Consider the following 15,366-nt stretch of genomic DNA (forward strand, 5'->3'; position numbering starts at 1 on the left):
GAGGCTATTTCCAACTCCGTCCTGGCTTCCATTTTCCTGTCCCTGTGGCAGTGTGCCAGCGTTTTGGAAGTGCGGCAGGCAGCCGCCAACGCTGAGTAGTGCCCAGCAGCAGGTCTGAGCAGGGAGAACCGTTCCCTTGGGCCAGATTTACCCGTTTTTACCTCTGCCAGTTCTGCAGAGCGCCGGGTGACCGGGAAAGCTGCGGCCCGTGGTGGCTCAGAGGGGTTGGGCGCCATGGGGCTGCCCAAAATCCCTGCGTCAGCTCATGGGATGTGGAAGTGGGGAGAGCTTTTGCCCCCCCCGCCCCAGCCCCAGGCAGGCTGGTGTGGATGAGGCTGCGGAGAGCGGCGTGGGTGCGGTCGGGCTGGCCCAAGGTCCCACTGGCACACCAGTGCGTTGAGGACGGGGCAGGGGGGGAGACTTGCCCCTGACACCCCCTGCCCGCAGGTGGGGGCTCTGCCTGGCTCCCCACGGTAGAAGGGGCCGAGGTTTGTGCACGCGCACACACACACATATTCCCCCCCGCAGCGTGCTCTCGCCGCCCGCTCCCTTAGCTCCGCCTGTGACCTTGATTTTTCTGCTCCAGCTGGGCGCTGGGTCCCCACCCCTTGCGGGGAGCCCCTCCTGTGCTGCGCCCCAGCCCCTGTGCAGCCCCCGCCACGGGCAGAGCCTGCCCCGCCGCCCGTGAGTCAGCACGGCCCTTCCGATTAGCGGCAGCCCCTTCTCTCCCGGGAGGAGCCGCCGCTCAGCACCGGCCGGGATGCGGGAAGCAGCAGCAGCCGCGATTAGCAGTTGCTGGCTCCCTGCTGCAGCCGGGGGCCTGCGCTGAGCCCTGCCTCGTCCAGCGGACAGCCCACCTGTATCCTGCTCCTGGGCATCCTCCTCTTCCTCCCGCCAGCCCTCTGGGCGAGATCTGTGCCTGGAGCCGTGCTCTTGAAGGACTGGAAGTCCCTGCATCCTAGGCAGCTGTGAGCACCAGCGGCATCTCAGCATCGTGGCCCTCCCTGGCTTCGGGTACCGCTCCCCCCCGGCAGAGCCCGGGGAGCCAACGGCGGCTGCCTGCCGCCGGCACGTGGGTTGCGTAGCGCTGGCCGCCACAGAAGGACCTTATTCGCTCCTGGACGGTGCTTGGAGCGGGGCTGGGCTGGGCTTGGATGCGCTCTGTGGCTGCCTTGTCTCAGGGCTTTAAATATTCATGCTTTTGATTTCCTCTTAGCGGCTGGTGGCGGTGGGGCTGCGCGGGGGCTGGAGCGAGCCGGCTGGGGCGGAGGGCAGCCGCGCCGGACCTGGCAGTGGGGCAGAGGGGGCCAGATCTGGCTCTGGCTGAAGACAATGGGATTTATTGCCAGCCCAGCGTGGGGCCGCAGGGCTTGAGGACCTCCAGGCCAGGGGCTGACTGCACCAAGCCCCCCCTTCCCGAGCCGGCGGCTCCCTGGGGCGTCACCGAGGCCCCATTTCCTCCCCGGCACGGCAGGAGCGCAGGGTCGCTCTCCATCTGGCCGGATCCGCGCATCCTTGCTGACGCCGATTGTGATCGATTGACTGCGACGGCGCGGAGCTGGGCAGCCCCTGGACCCGCTGCCTGGCGTCCTGGGGGCCGGCTCGCCATGCCGGGCTGGCGTGGACCCGGCAGGGAGCTCAGCCAAGGCTTCTGCTTGGGGGTGGCTTCTCGGCGGCTGCGGGCGCTCGGACTCTCCATGGGGTCCCCGTGAGACCCGGCCGGCTGCCTTCGCCCTGCTGCCGCACGGGCCAGGCTGGCCCCGGCCCTTCTCGCCTCTCTCCGGCATGGATCTGCTGCAGAAGAGCAAATACAGCCACCTGCGGAACGAGTCCGTCTCTTCTCTGGAGGAGGCGGTGGGGGGCCTGGGGGTCCCGGCCTCCCCGGTGGACTCCCTCGCAGGCACGCGGTCTCTGCCTGGCTCCCTGTCCTCCTCCTCCCTCAGCCCTGCAGCACCTCTTGGGGAGCTCTCGCCCGAGTCGGAGGACAGCCCCACCACCCTCTGCTCCTTCTTCCCCAAAATGGCCAACCTGAAGCTCTCGAACCCCGCCAACCTGCTCAGCCTGCGGGGCTCCTTGGTCGGCGGCAGCCCAGGGGAGCCCGGCACCGCCGGGACGCCGGCACCGCCGGGGGCTGCCGGCTCCGACTCAGCGGGACCTCTTGCTGTGTGTTCCCAGGATATGAACAAGCTGAGCTGTGGGAAGAAGACGCGGGTGGAAGGCGGCCAGCTGGGGGGTGACGAATGGACCCGCCACGGCAGCTTTGTCAATAAGCCCACTCGCGGCTGGCTGCACCCGGATGACAAGGTCATGGGCCCCGGGGTCTCCTACCACGTCCGGGTGAGTGCTGGGGATGGGGGGGGGTGGGGGGTGGAAAGGCTCGTGGTGGGGATTTGGGGACCTCCTGGCATGTTCCCTGGGGTGGCAGGTGGGTGGTGGGATTCCTGGGGAGGTCGCTGCTCCGGAGCTGAGGGGTGGGGGTCCTGGCCCCCTGCCTGGGCTGCGTGGGGAGCCAACCCCAGGGCTGGCCAGGCTGACCCTGCTCTCTCTCTCCCAGTACATGGGCTGCGTGGAAGTCCTCCAGTCCATGAGGGCTTTGGATTTCAACACCAGGACACAGGTCACCAGGTGAGCTCTGCCTCTCCCCGGGGGCTGCCGCATTTGGGGGGGGTGAGCAGGTCTGAGCCCCGTGTGGCATGTGGGGCTCTCGGTGGGGGCCAGGCTGCCTGCAGCCCCATCAAATACTAACGCCAGCGTGCTCCCCTGCTCAAGGAGCCCCAGACGGCGCTGCCCAAGGGCTTTCCATCTGTCACCCTGTCCCTTCTGTGCTGGTCCCCATGCCCTCAGCCTTATGGTTGGGGGGTTGTGAGGGAATAGGGAGGGGGGACTGACATCCCGCTGTGCTCCCCACAGGGAGGCCATTGGGCTGGTGTGCGAGGCCGTGCCCGGTGCCAAGGGAGCGGTGCGGAGGAGGAAGGTGAGGCTGGGCTGGGGAGCTGCCGGGGGAGCGCGCTTGGCTGCCTGGGCACGGGCCGAGGGCCAGGTCCTGGCCCAGCTGGGCAGCCTGGGGCTCTGAACTCCCGCCGGGGCTCGAGCCAGCGGGGCTCGGCAGGGGCGGTGGTGAGGATGAGGCGCCCGTCTCCGCTGTGGAGGGTGGCAGGACGTGCCCGGTCCCCCTGCAGCTGGGCTGCGTCTGGCTTGGGGAGCCCCTTCCCCATGCTGCCATTTGCCCCCCCAGCCCTGCGGCCGCTCCCTGAACTCCATCCTGGGCAAGAGCAACCTGAAGTTCGCCGGCATGCCCATCACCCTGACCATCTCCACCAGCAGCCTCAACCTCATGGCTTCTGACTGCAAGCAGGTGAGAGCGGGGAGATGCCCGGGGCTGGGCGACCGGCTTTAAACAACCAGGAATCCTCATGTTCCCTGCTCTGGGCCCTGCTGGGTAAAGGGATGTCCCCAACCTCCCGAAGGGATGTCTGGGTGGGTTGTGTGACCTGCTGAGTGCCCACCTACCCCCTTGTCCGGGAGCAAAGCAGTGGGAGCGATACCCCACGTGCTTTGCAGGATGTGTCCTGGAGACTGAGAGACCCGAATCCCCTGGCCTGGGGCTAGGTGTCCTGATTTTGACCCTGCTCTCGGTGGCCCTCTTGGTGTCCCAGCCCTTTTCCTGGTGGCCTGTGGCTCCTAACCAGGGCTCTGGAGGGCTTGTAAGCTCCTGTGCCAGGCCAGCCCCAGGAGGAGCGTGGCAGGCAGGAGGTGCTGCTTCTACCTGGGTGCCAAGGAGCTCCCGGCTGCATCCAACAAACTCTTTGCCTTGCAGATCATCGCCAACCACCACATGCAGTCCATCTCCTTCGCTTCTGGGGGAGACCCGGTGAGTACGCAGGGTCCCCATCCACGCGTGCCCTGCCCTGTGCCAGGGATTGGCGCCTCTCCCCAAATTCTCGGGTGCCGTGCTCCCCAGCAGCCCCATCTCACCGCTGGTGTCTCACCCTCAGGACACAGCCGAATATGTCGCCTACGTTGCCAAAGACCCCGTCAATCAGAGAGGTGAGGCCACTGCCGAGGGTCCTATATGCCAGAGCCCCGTTTCATGGATGTTTAAGCGCAGCTCAGCATGGCGGGGAGGGACTGGGTACCCTGTAAGGAAGCTCTGGGGCGCGTAGGGCAGGCTTGAGGGGTGGAAAACTCAATGTTGGGGTTCCACGGTTCCCTCTCCAGCCTGCCATATCCTGGAGTGCCCCGAGGGCTTGGCGCAGGATGTGATCAGCACCATCGGGCAGGCCTTTGAACTGCGGTTCAAGCAGTACCTGAAGAACCCCCCAAAGCTGGTGACACCCCACGACAGGTAAGGGTAGGGCTGTGTGGGAAGGAGGAAGGTGGGAGGGTGTCCAAGGTTGGTTGGTTTTGGAGAGGGGTGCAGCCCCGGCTGCTGTCAGCTGCTCATATGTGCCGTGCCCTTCCAGGATGGCAGGGTTTGATGGCTCTGCCTGGGATGAGGAAGAGGAGGAACCGACTCCCGATCACCAGTACTACAACGACTTCCCCGGCAAGGAGCCTCCCATCGGGGGGGTTGTGGACATGCGGCTGCGGGACGGGGCTGCTCAGACCCCCAGTCACTTGGGGGCCACGCTGGTAAGGCTCTGGGCACGTCCTCAGGGGGAGGCTCCACGTTACAAGGGAGATGCAGGGACCCAAACCGGGCCCTGGGCTCTTTGCTCAGGGTTATTCCACCACCGCAGCCGTGGCATGTGTCTCCCCAGCACCTCTAGCAGCTCAGGGTGTGGGGAGTGGGAAGGGATGGGGAGCGCAGCGGGTCTTACCACCCACCTCTCCCTGCAGCCTGTCGGCCAGACGTCCGGTGGGGAGTATGACCCCCGAAAGCAGCATGCTCCTGCCCAAGGTAACGTGATGGATGCGGCCGGTCCCCGCCTGCTTTCCTGGACCCCGAGCGCTCCAACAGCGGGCAGTGGTGTTGGGGCCGAGGAGGGCCGCAGCCCTGCTGACCACGGTACTCTTGGTGGCAGGGAGAGAGAAATACCCGGCTCCAGCAGGCGCCTCTGGCCGCACAGACCTGTTTGATGACCCATCTTATGTCAACGTGCAGAACATGGACAAGACACGCCAAGCGTCGGCCGCTGGCACCCCCGCAACGGCCAACGGCAGCGCCCAGAGAGACCTCTTCGACATGAGTGAGTGGGACTGTGGCCGTGGCTGGGCTGGGGGTGGCTGGTTGTGAGGTCAGTCCTGGACCCCAGCTCCTCTCTCCCTGCAGAGCCCTTTGAAGATGCCCTGCGTGTCCCCCCCTCCGTGCCTGTGGGGCTGCCCCCTGCCCAAGTGGTGGCCTCCATGGAGGAGCAGCTGAGACGGGAGCCCTGGTACCACGGGAAGATGAACCGCAAGGAGGCTGAGAAGCTGCTGAAGGTGAACGGAGACTTCCTGGTGCGGGAGAGCACCACCACCCCTGGCCAGTACGTGCTGACCGGCTTGCAGGGCGGGCAGCCCAAGCATCTGCTGCTCGTCGATCCTGAGGGAGTGGTGAGTCTGCAGCACCCTGGGGCCGGAGCCTGGCACAGCTTGGGGGGGGCCCCAGGGGTTACTAGAGCTACCGGGGCTTTGGGCTTCCATGCCGCTCCTTGGGGGACGCCTCCAGGCTCGTTCGGGGGATGGAGAGAGTGTGGGGGTGAGGGCTGCGGGGGTTTGGCCTCGTGCGGGCATCGACGGTCTCCTGAGTGCCCCTTCCCTGGCCCCCCAGGTGCGGACGAAAGACCACCGCTTTGAGAGCGTCAGCCACCTCATCAGCTACCACATGGACAATCACCTACCCATCATCTCGGCCGGCAGCGAAATGTGCCTGCAGCAGCCGGTGGAGAGGAGACTGTGAGCGCCTGGGGGGGGCCCTGGTGCGCAGCCCCCCCTCCCGGCCCCGCTCCCTGCCCCGGGGAGCCCTCGGACTCTGTTGGGTGCTCTGCCCGGGACTGAGCGTGGACTTGGCCGGGGCCCGTCCTCCCCCCCGCCATGAGGAGCCGGCGGTCGCGGGCAGCACGGTGTGAGCTGCCTGCAGGGTGGGGGGCCGTTGTTGCCAAAGCCCCCGCCTCCCCCCAGCTCCAGCCTTTGCACAGCAGCTCAGCTCCTACCGCACCCCGGCCCTGCCGCCGCGCCGCAGCCGCTCTCCTGCCCGGTGGCGCGTGGGCACGGGGCTCGGGGCTGGCGGAGCCGAGACGCCCCCCCAACCCCCCCCCCCCGAGCCGGGGGGCAGCCCAGCCTCATCCCCTGCCCAGGGGCCATGGCGGGAGGCTGCGGGGGCCTCCGCTCCCCTAAGCACAAGGCCCGGCCGGCCCCGCACCGTCTGTACCCGATCACTTTACGTGTTAACGTCGTGCCTTGACCCCCCAGGTCCCACACTCTTATGCAATGCCGGGGGCAGAGCCCCCCACCCCCGCCGTGCCCCCTCCCGGGACGTGCACCTCCGGGCTCCCGCCCTGTTCCCCCCCCCCCCCCCCGGGCTCCCGCTGGGCACGGCCGGGTCCTGCAGCCCGGGGGGCGGTGGGAGGCCCCCGTTCCCCCCGCATGCACGGTGTTAGCCCCCCCCCAAGCCAAAGCGCAGCCCTGCCCCGCGCAGCCCCGGGGCCCCGAGCCCCGCCATACCAAAGGAACCGGTGGTTGGTATTAAAGTTGGTATTTCTCTAGGCCCTGGCTGGTATGAGGGGGGGGAACGGGGGGGGGGGACACGGACGGGACACACTGGGGACGCGGCCCCTCCCGCCCCTCCATCGGCACATGGTTCCCTTGGGCCCCCCGGGCCTCGTACATGGTCCGGCCCGCTCCCCCCCCTACAGGCGCCGTACATGGTTCGGCCCGCTCTGCCTTACCGCGGCCTGTAGCTGGTCGGGCCCGCCCCCCCAACCTTGCACATCGTTCGTTCCCCTTCCCCCCCCCCCCCCCCCCGCCCCGCACTTGGTTTGCCCTGACACGCTCCACCCCCCCCCCCCGCCAGGCGCGTGGTGGTCCCCTCCCTAGTCCCGCCCCGCGCGCCGTGATTGGCTCCGCGCGGGTGCTGGTTCCGGTTCCGGTCGGGTACGCCGCGCGCCGTGCCGAGGAGCGGCGGCGGGGCCATGGCGCCGGGCCGGCTGTGAGGGCCATGGCGGCCCCGCACGCAGAGAAGCTGGAGGGAGGCGTCCCGGCCCCGCCGCCCCCGCCGGGGCCCCCGCACCCCGCGGGCAGCGCCGCCGCCGGCGGTCCCGGCCGGAAGCAGGGGAAGGCAGGTGAGCGCGGGCGGCCGGGCCGGGCCGGCGGGATGTTGGCGGGGGGGGACACACGGGACGGGGACACACAAACACCGGCCCCGGCTGACGCGGCCCCGCTTGTCCCCGCAGGGCTGCAGATGAAGAGCCCCGAGAAGAAGCGGCGCAAGTCCAACACGCAGGTAGGGCCGGGCTCCGCGGGCTGCGGGCGGCGCCGGGACCGGGGGGGGCCGCAGCCCTGACCGCCGCCTTCTCCCCGCAGGGCCCCGCCTACTCCCACCTCTCGGAGTTCGCCCCGCCGCCCACCCCCATGGTGGATCACCTGGTGGCCTCCAACCCCTTCGAGGATGACTTCGGGGCCCCTAAGGTGGGGGCGGCCCCCGCCCCCTTCCTGGGCAGCCCGGTGCCCTTCGGCAGCTTCCGCGTCCAGGGGGGGATGTCGCCGCAGGTGGCCCCCGGTTACGGTGGAGGCCCCCAGCCCCTGCGGAGGCAGCCCCCCCCCTTCGCTCCCGGGCAGATGGGCCCGGCTTTCAGCATGCCCCCCCAGAACCCCAACTACGTCCAGCCCGGGGGCATGAGCTTCCCCGGGCAGCCCTTCAGCCAGCCCCTCGGACAGAACTTCAGCCCCCCCACGGGGCAGCTCATGCAGGGGCCTGTCGGGGGCTTCGGGCCCATGATCTCCCCCACCATGGGGCAGCCCCCCCGGGGGGACATGGGCCCCGGGCCGGCCCTCAACACCCCCGGGGGCCCGGCGGTGGCTCAGCGCTTCAGCCAGCCCGGCAACCTCTTTGGACAGTCGCCCATGCAGCGCCCCGGGCAGAACATGCCCCCCCTGCCCCCCACCGCCAGCCCCTTCCCCGGGGCTGACCCCGGCTTCTCCGCCAGCGGTGAGGAGGGGGGCAAGAACCTCAACCCCCCCCCCAGCACCTTCGCCCAGGAGCAGCACTCGGGCTCCCCCGCTGCCGTCAACGGGGCGCAGCCCGGCTTCGCCCCTAACAGCGCCGGCCGCGGTGCCGGCACCCCTGAAACCAACAGCCTCCCGCCAGCCCCTCCCGGCAAGGCAGCCGGTGGTTCGGGTCACCAGCCACCGCCGGGGCTGGTGTACCCCTGCGGGGCCTGCCGCAACGAGGTGAACGACGACCAGGACGCCATCTTGTGCGAGGCCTCCTGCCAGAAGTGGTTTCACCGGGAGTGCACGGGGATGACGGAGAACGCCTACGGGCTGCTCACCACCGAGGCCTCCGCTGTCTGGGCCTGCGACTTCTGCCTGAAGACGAAGGAGATCCAGTCGGTCTACGTCCGGGAGGGCATGGGACAGCTGGTGGCCGCCAACGACGGCTGAGCCGCCCTCCCGCTGCCGTGTACAGCTTCCCCCACCGATTTAGGACCAAACCCCCGTTTTTTGTAGCCATCGCTCCCCCCCTGCCCCCGCCGCCAGCCAGAGAGACAGCGCCAGGCACAGGCTGCGGCTCCTCACCGGGCACCGGCTGCCGCTGGGACCTGCCGCGGGCTCCGGGCCGGTGCTGGCCGCGCTGTCACCAGCCCTTTGCTGGGGGGGGAGCAGCTCTGGCCCCGGTGCACCGGCCCTTGGGGGGGGCTGAGGCTCCCCGGTGCCCCCCCCCAGCCCCCCAGCTCTGCCCGGGTGGGGTCAGTGCCGTTGCGGGGGGTGGGGGGGAGGGTGTCCAGCCCCCACCGCCATCCGTGACTTCCCCCGGGGCTGTGAGCGGTCCCGGTGCCCCCTCCAGATGCTCGGGACGGTCCCGGTTCCTCCCCTCCTTCCTCCCGGCCCCGTTTTAGCCGATCGTTAATGGAAACTTTTGTACCGTCACTATAAACCGTTGAAACGCGCCTGTCCGTGTCTCGCTCCGCTCCCGCCGGGGATGGGGGATGGGGGGGCGTGTCCCCCCGGTACCGGAGAGGCCTCACGTGCCCGCCCCCCTCGGGCCAGCCCATTGGCTGCTCGGGTCACGTGCGCGCCCCTTCCCGAGGGCGGCGACCGGCCCCGGGAGAAAGTTACCAGGAGAGAAAGTTAAAGTTACCGGAGGGCCCGCGGCCGCACCCGGCAGCAGGTACCGCCCGGCCCCGCCGTGGCTGATCCCGCTTCTCCGCGCGGGGCCGGAACCGGGAGCGGGGCCCGCTCGGTGCCCGGTGTTGCGCAGCGGGGCGGCGGGCAGAGGGCCTGAACGGGCATCGCCCGGTGCCACGGCCGCACATGCGGGGAGGGGGGTGGGGGGTGTCACCGGCGGGGCCGTCACCCCCCGGGCCAGTTCCGGGGCGGGGTGGGGGAGCGCGGCGGGGGCTGCCCGAGATCCCCCCCCCTCCCGGTACCGCCGCCATCCTGCGGGGCCGCGGGAGCCCGAGCGGGGCCCCGGTGTCCCCATACCGGGCCCCGCATCCCCCGCCCACCTGCCGGGCGGCATCACCCGGCTAAAAATACCCCGCGGCGACAGCTGGTGTCGGGGGTGGGACGGGACACGGGGGCGGGGGGGTCCGGTCTTCCCGGGGCGGCCGGTGCTTCGACCGGGGCCGCTCCCTGCAGCAGCCGGGGGTCCCCAGCCGCGGGGTTTGGGCTCTGGCCGCCGCAGGGACCGCGGCTCTCCCGGTGAAATCCCGGTGAGTCCGGTCACGTCCGTCCATCCATCTCCTTGCAGGTGGCTCCGGACCGTCCCCATGGCGGAGAAATCAGACTCCCGGGACTCGGACGGCAGCTGGGTGCTGGCAGGCAGCGAGGTGAGAGCTGGGGACACCGCGGGGCAGCACCCCGCTGCGGGCAGGGCGGGCAGGGCCGCGGGCAGGGGGAGGCAGATGAGGGTTGGGGCTGAAGGTGCCACCTGCCCGTCCCTCTCCCAGGGTCTGCCCATCGACACGGTGGGTCCGGAGCAGGATTCGGCCTCCCACGAGGCCGAGGATGAGGAGCCGGAGGAGGAAGAGGAGGAGGAGGAGAAAGAGGAGGAAGGCAGCACCCAGGACACTGTCACAGGCAGGTGGCAGCTGTGGGGATGGGGCAGACCCAGTGTCCCCCCGTGCCACCAGCTCACTGCCGCTCTCTGCCTCTCCCCAGCTGTAGCCACCACTGGTGCAGCCACCTGCCCCGGCCAGAGCCAGCGCCCCGAGGGCAGCCGAGGGCTGGGGGTAAGCCTGGGGGCTGGGGGGGCTGGGGCCCTGCCCGCCCCGGGGGGATCCGTGACACCCCAGCACCCGTGTCTGCAGGACCCAGAGGAGCATTGGGACCCCGGGACCGGGGCAGCGCCCACCCTGGACGGCTCCACCGAGCCCGGTGTGCCGGACGGCGATGAGCAGGGGGAGTCCGATGCTGAGTGCCCTGACACCCCCAAAGCAGGTCAGGCCCTTGCAAGGGACCAGCCCGGGGGGGGCCGTGCTGGCAATGCTGGGGTGCAGACCCTCCCTGGAGGTCCCCCCGTCCTTCCCCAGGGCCACCAGCGGATGAGGGGAGCTGTGACAGCAGTGATGATGATGTGGAGGGGCTGCGGCGACGGCAGGGCCACGAGCCCCGTCCTGGGTCCCCCCCCACTGCATCTGCCCCACACCGGGGGACGCCAGATGCTGGTGATGAGGATGGGCTCAGCATGAGCAGGTACCTGCTGGGCGCCTTGGCGCTGGTTGCCCTGGGACTGCTGATTGTCTCCGGTGAGTGGGGTCCCAGGGGCAGGGTGGGGGTCCCAGGGGCAGGGCAGGGGTCCCGGTGTCCCTCTCATTGTCCCTTCCTCTCCCCAGGTGGCATCTATGACCCAGCCGATGGTGAGTAGAGGGGACTGCGCTGCCCAGGCAGGGCACAGCTCCCCAGCAGCCTGGACGTTGGGCCATGGTCAGATGTTCCTGTCCGGTTCCTCCCCAGGCCCCGTGGAGAGCGTGGTGAGCCGGGATGCGGCGGCTGGGGAGCAGGAGTCACCGCTGCCTGCGGATGGCAACGTAAAGAAAGGGGTTCGCAGTGGGGCTCAGCCCCCCGGAGCTGGCAGCCCCAGGGCTCCCATCCTTCCCCTCCCGCAGGACTCGCAGCAGAAGCCCCCCCCATCGGACGCCGGGGACCCCCAGAGCGTGCAGTCCGTGAGCCTCCTCCTGGACAAGCTGGCCAAGGAGAACCAGGAGATCCGGCTCATGCAGGCGGAGCTGCAGGTGGGTGAGCGGAGCTGTGCCCGGGAAACCCGGGTGCTGCCGCGTCCGGGATGCTGCTCTCCCCCTCCCACCTGGCTCACAGCCCCCCCGCTCCCTGCCCCTGCCGCAGGCCCACAAGGAAGAGCTGCACGCCCTGCTGCAGAAGAGCGAGGGCGAGGCGGCGGCAGCCGGCGCGCAGCGGCAGAGCCTGGCCATGGAGAATGCGCGGCTGCATGCGGCGCTGGAGCGGGAGACCGCCGCGCTCCGCGATGCCCGGGCTGAGCTGCAGCGCCTGCGGGCTGCGGGGACACTGGGTGGACCCGGGGCTGGGGAGCCAGTGGTGGAGCAGCCCCCCGGCACAGGTGCCCCAGCCCGTGGCAAGAAGGCGGCGCGGTGGGAGGGTGCCTGGCAGCGTGGCTGGCTGGCTTCGGTGCGGCAGGAGCTGGTGGGTGCCCTGGAGCGGGCGCGGGGCCCCGGGGGTCTCGAGGGGCTGGTGGAGGAGCTGAGCGCCCTGGAGCAGCGCCTGGGCCGGGAGCTGGAGGCGGAGGCGGCCAAGCCCTTTCCCGGGCCCTGGAAGAAGCCGTTCCAGGTGGAGAAGGACAGCAAGCGGCACAAGCGGCACGGTGCCAGGGGGGCCCCCCACGAGCGTGAGAAGAGGGAGCAGAGTAAACTCCACGGGCACGGGAAGGATCCCTGGTCCCCCCGGGAGCGCAAGCCAGGCAAAACCTGGGGGAAGTCGTCTCACAGCCCCCCCCAGCGCAGGCTCCATGAGCTGCCCGCGCTCAGCCGGTACCGGGCGCCCCAGGGATGCTCAGGGGTGGCTGACTGCGCCCGCAAGGAGGGCCGGGAGGTGCTGGGGGCTGCGCTGGAGCCAGTGCAGAAGGCGCAGTTCCTGCAGCTGCTGCAGGGCTTCATGGGGCGGCTGGGCTGGGGGGGGCATTTCGGGGGGCTGGCGGCGCGGCTGGACGGCGCCTTCGGGGCTGACGGCACCTTCGCCCATGACCGCCTGCGCTTCGTCGACTTCGTGGACGACGTGGAGGAGCTGCTGGAGGAGGTGGCGCGGCAGGAGCAGGGTGACGAGGAGGCGGCCGACGGCTTCGAGGACTACGTGCTGCGGCACTACGCTGGGGACGGCGGGTGAGCCTGGGCGGGCAGTGCTGGGGGGGGGGTCCGGGGGGTCCGAGCCCCGGCACCCCATCACGGCCTTCCATCTCTCGCAGTGCCACCGGGAAGGAGCGGGGCCGGAGAGCCACGCGGCAGCACGGCGTGGGGGGGTAGAGCCTTCATCCTGCACCCCCGGGGAAGGGGGTTCCCCACGGGCCATTTTTGGGGGGCTTGGGGCTGCCGTGGTGCCCCACCGGGCTCAGTAGTGCCCGACCGGATGCACTGTGTGATGCTGCGCTGCCACCGTACAATAAAGTCACCGCTGGGCAGAGCCGTGAGAGTGTGGGGGAAATGGGGGTGCTGGGGGGGGAAACGGGGGGTGCAGGGGGAAACGGGGGGTGCTGGGGGGGAAATGGGAGGTGGGGGGAAACGGGGGTGCTAGGTGGGAAAGGGGGGGTGCTGGGGGGGAACAGGGAGTGCTGGAGGGAAATGAGGGGTGCTGGGGGGAAATGGGGAGTGCTGGGGGGGAAACGGGGGGTGCAGGGGGAAAGGGGGGTGCTGAGTGGGAAATGGGGGGTGCTGGGGGGGAAGGGGGTGCTGAGGGGGAAACGGGGGATGCAGGGGGAAAGGGGGGTGCTAGGGGGGAAATGGGGGTGCTGGGGGAGGAAACAGGAGGTGCTGGGGGAAGTGGGGGGTGCTGGAGGAGAAATGGGGATGCAGGGGGAAGTGGGGGGTGCGGGGGGGAAACGGGGGGTGCTGGGGGAAAGGGGGCTGCTGGGAGTAACAAGGGGTGCTGGGGGAAGAGGATGGTAGCGGAAAGGGGGGTTCAGAGGAGGAAAGGGGGTGCAGGGGGGCAGAGGGGGTGCTGGGGTGTGGCAGGGCCCGCCGTGACCCGGCGGGGTTTTGGGGCGCCCCCCCCCGCTCCCTCCCGCCTCCCCCCCCCCCGCGGCACGCGGCGCTGGGCCGGGCCCGCCCTGCAGGGGGCGCCGTGAGGCGAGACCCCCCCCCCGCCGAGGGGCGGAGTCAGCGCCGCCGCGCCCCGCCCCCCCGTTCGGGCCGTACCACTCTGTTTCCCCCCCCCCCCCTCCCGCGGGGGGGCGGTGTGTGCGCGCGCGTGTGGGATGTGCATGTGTCCGCGGGGTGGGGGCGCTGTCGGGCGGGGCCGGGCCGGGCTCCCCCGCGCGGTGGGTGTGGCCGAGGGCGTGGCCGTCGCGCGGATGGCGGCGCCGCTCGCGGTGCTGCTGCTGAGCGGGAAGAGGAAGTCGGGGAAGGACTTCGTGGCCGAGGAGCTCCGGGGCCGGTACCGGGGGGGGGCGGGGCCGGCACGGGGGGCGGGGGCTGGAACGGGGGCGGGGCTGGAACGGAGGGGTGGGGCCGGAGCCCGTACCGGGCGGGGGGGGGGGGCGGGGAGGCCGGGACCAGCCCGAGCGGAGCCGGCCGGGCCCAGTGCCGGGGCCGGTGCCACTGACCCCTCTCCCGCAGGCTGGGCCCCGCCGTGTGCACCGTCCTGCGCCTCTCCGGGCCCCTCAAGGAGCAGTATGCCCAGGTACCCCCGGCCCTGCCGCGCCCTGCCGTGCCGTGCCGAGCCGTGCCGTGCCGCACCACACCGTGCTGTGCCATGCTGTGCCATACCGTGCCGTGCTATGCTGTGCCATGCTGTGCCATACCGTGCCATGCTGCGCCATGCTGTGCCATACCGTGCCGTACCGCGCCATGCTGTGCCATGCTGCACCGCACCGTGCCACGTTGCGCCATGCCGAGCTGTGCCACAGCATGCCGTGCTGCGCTGTGCTGAATGGTGCCACGCCACGCTGCCGTGCTGAGCCATGCCGCGCCGTGCCCCACGGCACAGGCCGTGCCTGCTGACCCCCTCTCCCCGCAGGAGCACGGCCTGGACTTCCAGCGGCTCCTGGATGCCAGCACCTACAAGGAGAGGTATCGGCAGGACATGATCCGCTGGGGCGAGGAGAAGCGCAGCGCTGACCCCGGCTTCTTCTGCAGGATGGCGGTGGAGGGGGCGGCGCAGCCCGTGTGGGTGAGAGGGCGTGGGGGGTAGGGGGGGCGTGGGGGGCGCAGGATGGGCGCTGACGGAGCCCCCGCACAGGTGGTGAGCGACACGCGGCGCCTCTCGGACGTGCAGTGGTTCCGGGACAACTACGGGGACGCGGTGCAGACCGTGCGGGTGGTGGCCACCGAGGAGACGAGGAAGAAGAGGAACTGGGTCTTTGTCGCTGGTGAGTGAGCGAGCAAGCGCTGCTTCCCCAAGCACGGCACCAAACCTGGAGCGGTGCCAGCACCGCGGCTGCCCCACAGGCACGGCTCCGGTGCCTCCACCGCAGACCCCTGGCTGCAGGAGCCAGAGGTTTTAGATGAAGCCCTCCAGCTCCAGGGGCGTGAAGCTGCAGCGGGGACGGATGGACGGATCCTGACCTTCCTCCGGGGCCTCGCCCGGGCTCTGCTCCTCCCCAGGGGTGGACGATGCCGAGTCCGAGTGCGGCCTGGACCAGGGAGTGGCCTTCGACTGGGTGATCACCAACGACGGGGACAAACGATCCCTGGACGAGCAGCTGGAGACGCTGCTGCAGTCGCTCCGCAGCCGGCTATAGCTCGGTGATGCTCTGCCGGGGCTCAGGGACCGCATCCCCCCACCTGGCCCCGCGGCGTCCCCCCACAAATAAAATTCTGACACTGCGAACTTCTGCGACCCGGGGTCTGCGTCTCATTTCCCCAGGGGGAGAGACACCTCCCAGGGCCGGGGGACACGGGCGATGCCCCTCTGGCTGCACCCCCACCCCCTGTGTGTGCTCCCCAGCTTTGGGGGGGGGGGGGGAAGGTGCAGTTTAATTCCCGCTGCCCGAGTAGGGGGGGATCACCAGCTGGGTGCTCCGTGGTGTATTTTAATAGGCTT

The 15,366-nt window shown here is 70.5% G+C and overlaps 5 protein-coding genes across 7 annotated transcripts in view; 4 read left to right on the forward strand and 1 right to left on the reverse strand.

Moving 5' to 3' along the window:
* LOC129197492 (mothers against decapentaplegic homolog 6-like) overlaps positions 1-236 on the reverse strand; it is a 3,345-nt gene extending 3,109 nt beyond the window's left edge. The window contains exon 1 of the mRNA XM_054805980.1: positions 162-236. Within this exon, the coding sequence (XP_054661955.1) occupies positions 162-236 (75 nt within the window). The remainder of the gene's footprint in view (positions 1-161) is intronic.
* A 368-nt stretch (positions 237-604) lies between these two features.
* Positions 605-6,686, forward strand: SHC1 (SHC adaptor protein 1). 2 transcript variants are annotated; one of them, XM_054806302.1, is made up of 13 exons: positions 1,882-1,900; positions 2,176-2,337; positions 2,555-2,625; positions 2,911-2,974; positions 3,236-3,355; positions 3,818-3,871; positions 3,996-4,047; positions 4,219-4,345; positions 4,464-4,632; positions 4,840-4,900; positions 5,025-5,189; positions 5,273-5,535; positions 5,753-6,686. In XM_054806302.1, exons 2-13 carry the CDS (start codon positions 2,179-2,181, stop codon positions 5,879-5,881), a joined length of 1,434 nt encoding a protein of 477 aa, XP_054662277.1. In that variant the 5' UTR covers positions 1,882-1,900; positions 2,176-2,178; the 3' UTR covers positions 5,882-6,686. The 2 variants fall into 2 exon arrangements, with proteins under 2 accessions (XP_054662276.1, XP_054662277.1); XM_054806301.1 differs by having other exon boundaries at positions 605-2,337.
* Positions 6,687-7,058: 372 nt separating this feature from the next.
* On the forward strand, positions 7,059-9,089 carry PYGO2 (pygopus family PHD finger 2). 2 transcript variants are annotated; one of them, XM_054806579.1, is made up of 3 exons: positions 7,059-7,262; positions 7,374-7,423; positions 7,504-9,089. In XM_054806579.1, exons 1-3 carry the CDS (start codon positions 7,139-7,141, stop codon positions 8,581-8,583), a joined length of 1,254 nt encoding a protein of 417 aa, XP_054662554.1. In that variant the 5' UTR covers positions 7,059-7,138; the 3' UTR covers positions 8,584-9,089. The 2 variants fall into 2 exon arrangements, with proteins under 2 accessions (XP_054662554.1, XP_054662553.1); XM_054806578.1 differs by having other exon boundaries at positions 7,059-7,423.
* A 2-nt stretch (positions 9,090-9,091) lies between these two features.
* Positions 9,092-12,789, forward strand: PBXIP1 (PBX homeobox interacting protein 1). The gene is made up of 11 exons (XM_054806577.1): positions 9,092-9,310; positions 9,893-9,971; positions 10,092-10,221; positions 10,303-10,373; positions 10,452-10,581; positions 10,674-10,889; positions 10,977-11,000; positions 11,098-11,171; positions 11,250-11,375; positions 11,485-12,491; positions 12,575-12,789. Exons 1-11 carry the CDS (start codon positions 9,129-9,131, stop codon positions 12,630-12,632), a joined length of 2,097 nt encoding a protein of 698 aa, XP_054662552.1. The 5' UTR covers positions 9,092-9,128; the 3' UTR covers positions 12,633-12,789.
* Positions 12,790-13,602: 813 nt separating this feature from the next.
* On the forward strand, positions 13,603-15,153 carry PMVK (phosphomevalonate kinase). Its single transcript, XM_054806272.1, has 5 exons — positions 13,603-13,758; positions 13,941-14,004; positions 14,341-14,493; positions 14,563-14,692; positions 14,928-15,153. Exons 1-5 carry the CDS (start codon positions 13,676-13,678, stop codon positions 15,062-15,064), a joined length of 567 nt encoding a protein of 188 aa, XP_054662247.1. The 5' UTR covers positions 13,603-13,675; the 3' UTR covers positions 15,065-15,153.
* Positions 15,154-15,366: the final 213 nt, after the last annotated feature.

Source organism: Grus americana, chromosome 29 (genome assembly GCF_028858705.1).
Source record: "Grus americana isolate bGruAme1 chromosome 29, bGruAme1.mat, whole genome shotgun sequence".
NCBI lineage: Eukaryota > Metazoa > Chordata > Aves > Gruiformes > Gruidae > Grus > Grus americana.

Bases quoted from the DNA above. Each gene is read 5' to 3' on its own strand.
- SHC1 (XM_054806301.1), top strand. From the start codon at position 1,786: ATGGATCTGCTGCAGAAGAGCAAATACAGCCACCTGCGGAACGAGTCC. The intron at 4,346-4,463 runs GTAAGGGTAGGG...GTGCCCTTCCAG, and splicing joins CTGGTGACACCCCACGACAG to GATGGCAGGGTTTGATGGCT. The intron at 5,190-5,272 runs GTGAGTGGGACT...CTCTCCCTGCAG, and splicing joins GAGAGACCTCTTCGACATGA to AGCCCTTTGAAGATGCCCTG.
- PYGO2 (XM_054806578.1), top strand. From the start codon at position 7,139: ATGGCGGCCCCGCACGCAGAGAAGCTGGAGGGAGGCGTCCCGGCCCCG. The intron at 7,424-7,503 runs GTAGGGCCGGGC...TTCTCCCCGCAG, and splicing joins GGCGCAAGTCCAACACGCAG to GGCCCCGCCTACTCCCACCT.
- PBXIP1 (XM_054806577.1), top strand. From the start codon at position 9,129: ATGGGGGGGCGTGTCCCCCCGGTACCGGAGAGGCCTCACGTGCCCGCC. The intron at 10,890-10,976 runs GTGAGTGGGGTC...TCCTCTCCCCAG, and splicing joins GGGACTGCTGATTGTCTCCG to GTGGCATCTATGACCCAGCC. The intron at 11,001-11,097 runs GTGAGTAGAGGG...GTTCCTCCCCAG, and splicing joins CATCTATGACCCAGCCGATG to GCCCCGTGGAGAGCGTGGTG.
- PMVK (XM_054806272.1), top strand. From the start codon at position 13,676: ATGGCGGCGCCGCTCGCGGTGCTGCTGCTGAGCGGGAAGAGGAAGTCG. The intron at 13,759-13,940 runs GTACCGGGGGGG...CCTCTCCCGCAG, and splicing joins GCCGAGGAGCTCCGGGGCCG to GCTGGGCCCCGCCGTGTGCA. The intron at 14,005-14,340 runs GTACCCCCGGCC...CTCTCCCCGCAG, and splicing joins TCAAGGAGCAGTATGCCCAG to GAGCACGGCCTGGACTTCCA.